General features: G+C 40.2%; 1 protein-coding gene across 1 annotated transcript; it reads left to right on the plus strand.

Moving 5' to 3' along the window:
• Nucleotides 1–716: 716 nt before the first annotated feature.
• LOC112642630 (UDP-glucuronosyltransferase 1A8-like) lies at nucleotides 717–1,600 on the plus strand. Its single transcript, XM_035720166.2, is given in 2 exon segments — nucleotides 717–806; nucleotides 809–1,600. Coding segments are annotated over 2 exon segments (882 nt in total).
• Nucleotides 1,601–2,416: the final 816 nt, after the last annotated feature.

Consider the following 2,416-nt stretch of genomic DNA (forward strand, 5'->3'; position numbering starts at 1 on the left):
TTCTGGCAAGCTTCAGACAAGTGACCACCCACTGCATGTGATGCGTGTAGGGAAAGTGACTGAATATAGAGGACAGTCCTATTCCATCTGTCAATCCCTAGAATGGTCCATGGAGGCAGGATTTGGCACTCTTAACCTTTTGTAGCCCACAAAGGGTTTGGAAATGGAATAAACTGGTGGCAATGCCAGGCTTTTAGAGGCTCTTGTGAATACAGTTCCATTGTCCATGAGGACGCTAGTGGTAGGTGACTTCATGTCCCCCTTGGAAACTGGGATGCCAGTCTCTTTCTGGGCAAAATTGTCTTATGTATCCTGAAGATAACCCAAGCTTTCCTTGGAAAAAAATGGAAAAAATCACTTTAATTGATATTTACTTTCCTTTTTATCACTCTGAGTCCTCAAAACATTGCCTAATACTTCTGTTTCCAAAAGAGCATCGACATGCCATACAGTGCATGATCTTTGTCCAAGGCAAAGATTAAATGGTATTGCTGTCTGGAAAATTTACAAGCATGTTTGTCAGCAAATGCTACCCATTCATTATCGTTCTTAGGAGGGCATCACTGGCAATAAGTGTAGTTTTTTTTTTTTCATGAATGTGTAAATACACGCCCTCTGCTGGGGCGGGCTTTGTGCCTGTACTTCTTCCATGGACTGACTCTATTACACCAGCTCAGAACCCAACCAGCTGGATTGCCCTGGACTGCAGGTTTCCAATGGCTGCCACAATTTTGACCGGCTTTCCTCTGTTGTGTGTGTGTCTCCTGCTGACATCTGGCTTTGCTGAGGCAGGCAAGCTGCTGCTCCCAAGTCACCCATGGATGGGAGCCACTGGTTTACCATGCGTTTGGTTGTGGAGCAACTCATCCAAAGAGGGCATGAGTTGGTTTTAATCATACCAGAGGTGAGTTGGCAACTGGGAAAATCCTCCAATTTTACGGTGAAGACTTATTCCACAACTTACAATCTGGAGGAGTTGAATCAGATGTTCAAGAATTTCTCTGACTCTCACTGGAATATTCGGCAGCAAAGTTTACTTACTATGTTCTTCGATTCATCCAGTGACATTTTTGAACACCTTTTTTTACATTGTAAGAATTTGTTTAGTGATCCAAAATTAGTAGAATACATAAAGGAGAGTTCTTTTGATGCAGTGTTTCTGGATCCTTTTGATGTGTGTGGCTTAATTGTAGCCAAGTATTTTTCACTCCCATCCGTGGGCTTCACAAGGAGATTGTATTGCCATTATCTTGAAGAAGCCACACAGTGCCCCAGTTCTCCTTCTTATGTTCCTAGACCTTTCTCCATATTGTCAGATGTCATGAGTTTCAGAGAGAGAGTGAGGAATCACATCTTCCACCTGGAGGAACATTTATTTTGCCACTATTTTTTAAAAACCGCTTTGGAAGTTGCATCTGAGATCCTCCAAAAGGCTGTCACACCTTATGATCTCTATAGCCATATGTCGATTTGGCTGTTAAGAACTGACTTTGTTTTTGACTATCCCAAACCTGTGATGCCCAACATGGTCTTCATTGGAGGCATCAACTGCCAGGAGGGAAAGCCATTGCCAAAGGTAAGTTACCTCTTTTTTGCCTAGTAAGAATAACCTGGTTTTGGACACACACACACACACACACACACACACACAAAAGGAAAAGAAAAAAAAGATTCCTACTAAACTCCAGATTTGACATTTACATTTCCCACATTTGGAAATTTTTCCTGGTAGAAAGAATTCTTTTTGTGCCAATTCATTGATTCGTGCTGTAGCAAATTATAAAGCTGCTCTGTTTGATACGTATATGTACACAATTGATATAATCGTATATAATTTCTAGGCTGGTTTTGTAGTACTATCCTTTGGAAACTACTGAAAAACACACTAAAACTGAAATTTCACTTTTTAAAATAACTAATGCCATCCTTTGAGGAAAAGGCCCTTAGAAGTTTCGTATGGTAGTTCTCCCATTTTTCTGAAATTATTTTTTCTATATGCATATATCTAATGTATATTCTCTCACATGTTTTATTAAAATAAAATCTAGTAATGGATTGGACTTAATGTTCTTTACCTTGCTTTTTTCATTTACTAATAAATAATGAATATCTTTATAGTCAATCCATAAAAATCTGTGGCCTTTTTTTTTTTTTTCAGATTTTATTTATTTACTTGAGTCAGAGAGAGAGAGAGAGAGAGAGAGAGAGAGAGAGAGAATAAGTACCAGGAGAGGGCAGCAGAAGGAGAGGGTGAAGCAGGCTCCTTGCTGAGCAGAAAGCCCAATGCAGGGCTACATCCCAGGACCCTGGGATTATGACCTGAGCCCAAGGCATAAAATTAACTGACCCAGAGATCCAGGCCCCCGTCACATTCTTTATAATAGTTGCATAAAATTCTTTACTTGGATGCACCATA

This window comes from Canis lupus, chromosome 25, assembly GCF_003254725.2.
Source record: "Canis lupus dingo isolate Sandy chromosome 25, ASM325472v2, whole genome shotgun sequence".
Lineage (NCBI taxonomy): Eukaryota > Metazoa > Chordata > Mammalia > Carnivora > Canidae > Canis > Canis lupus.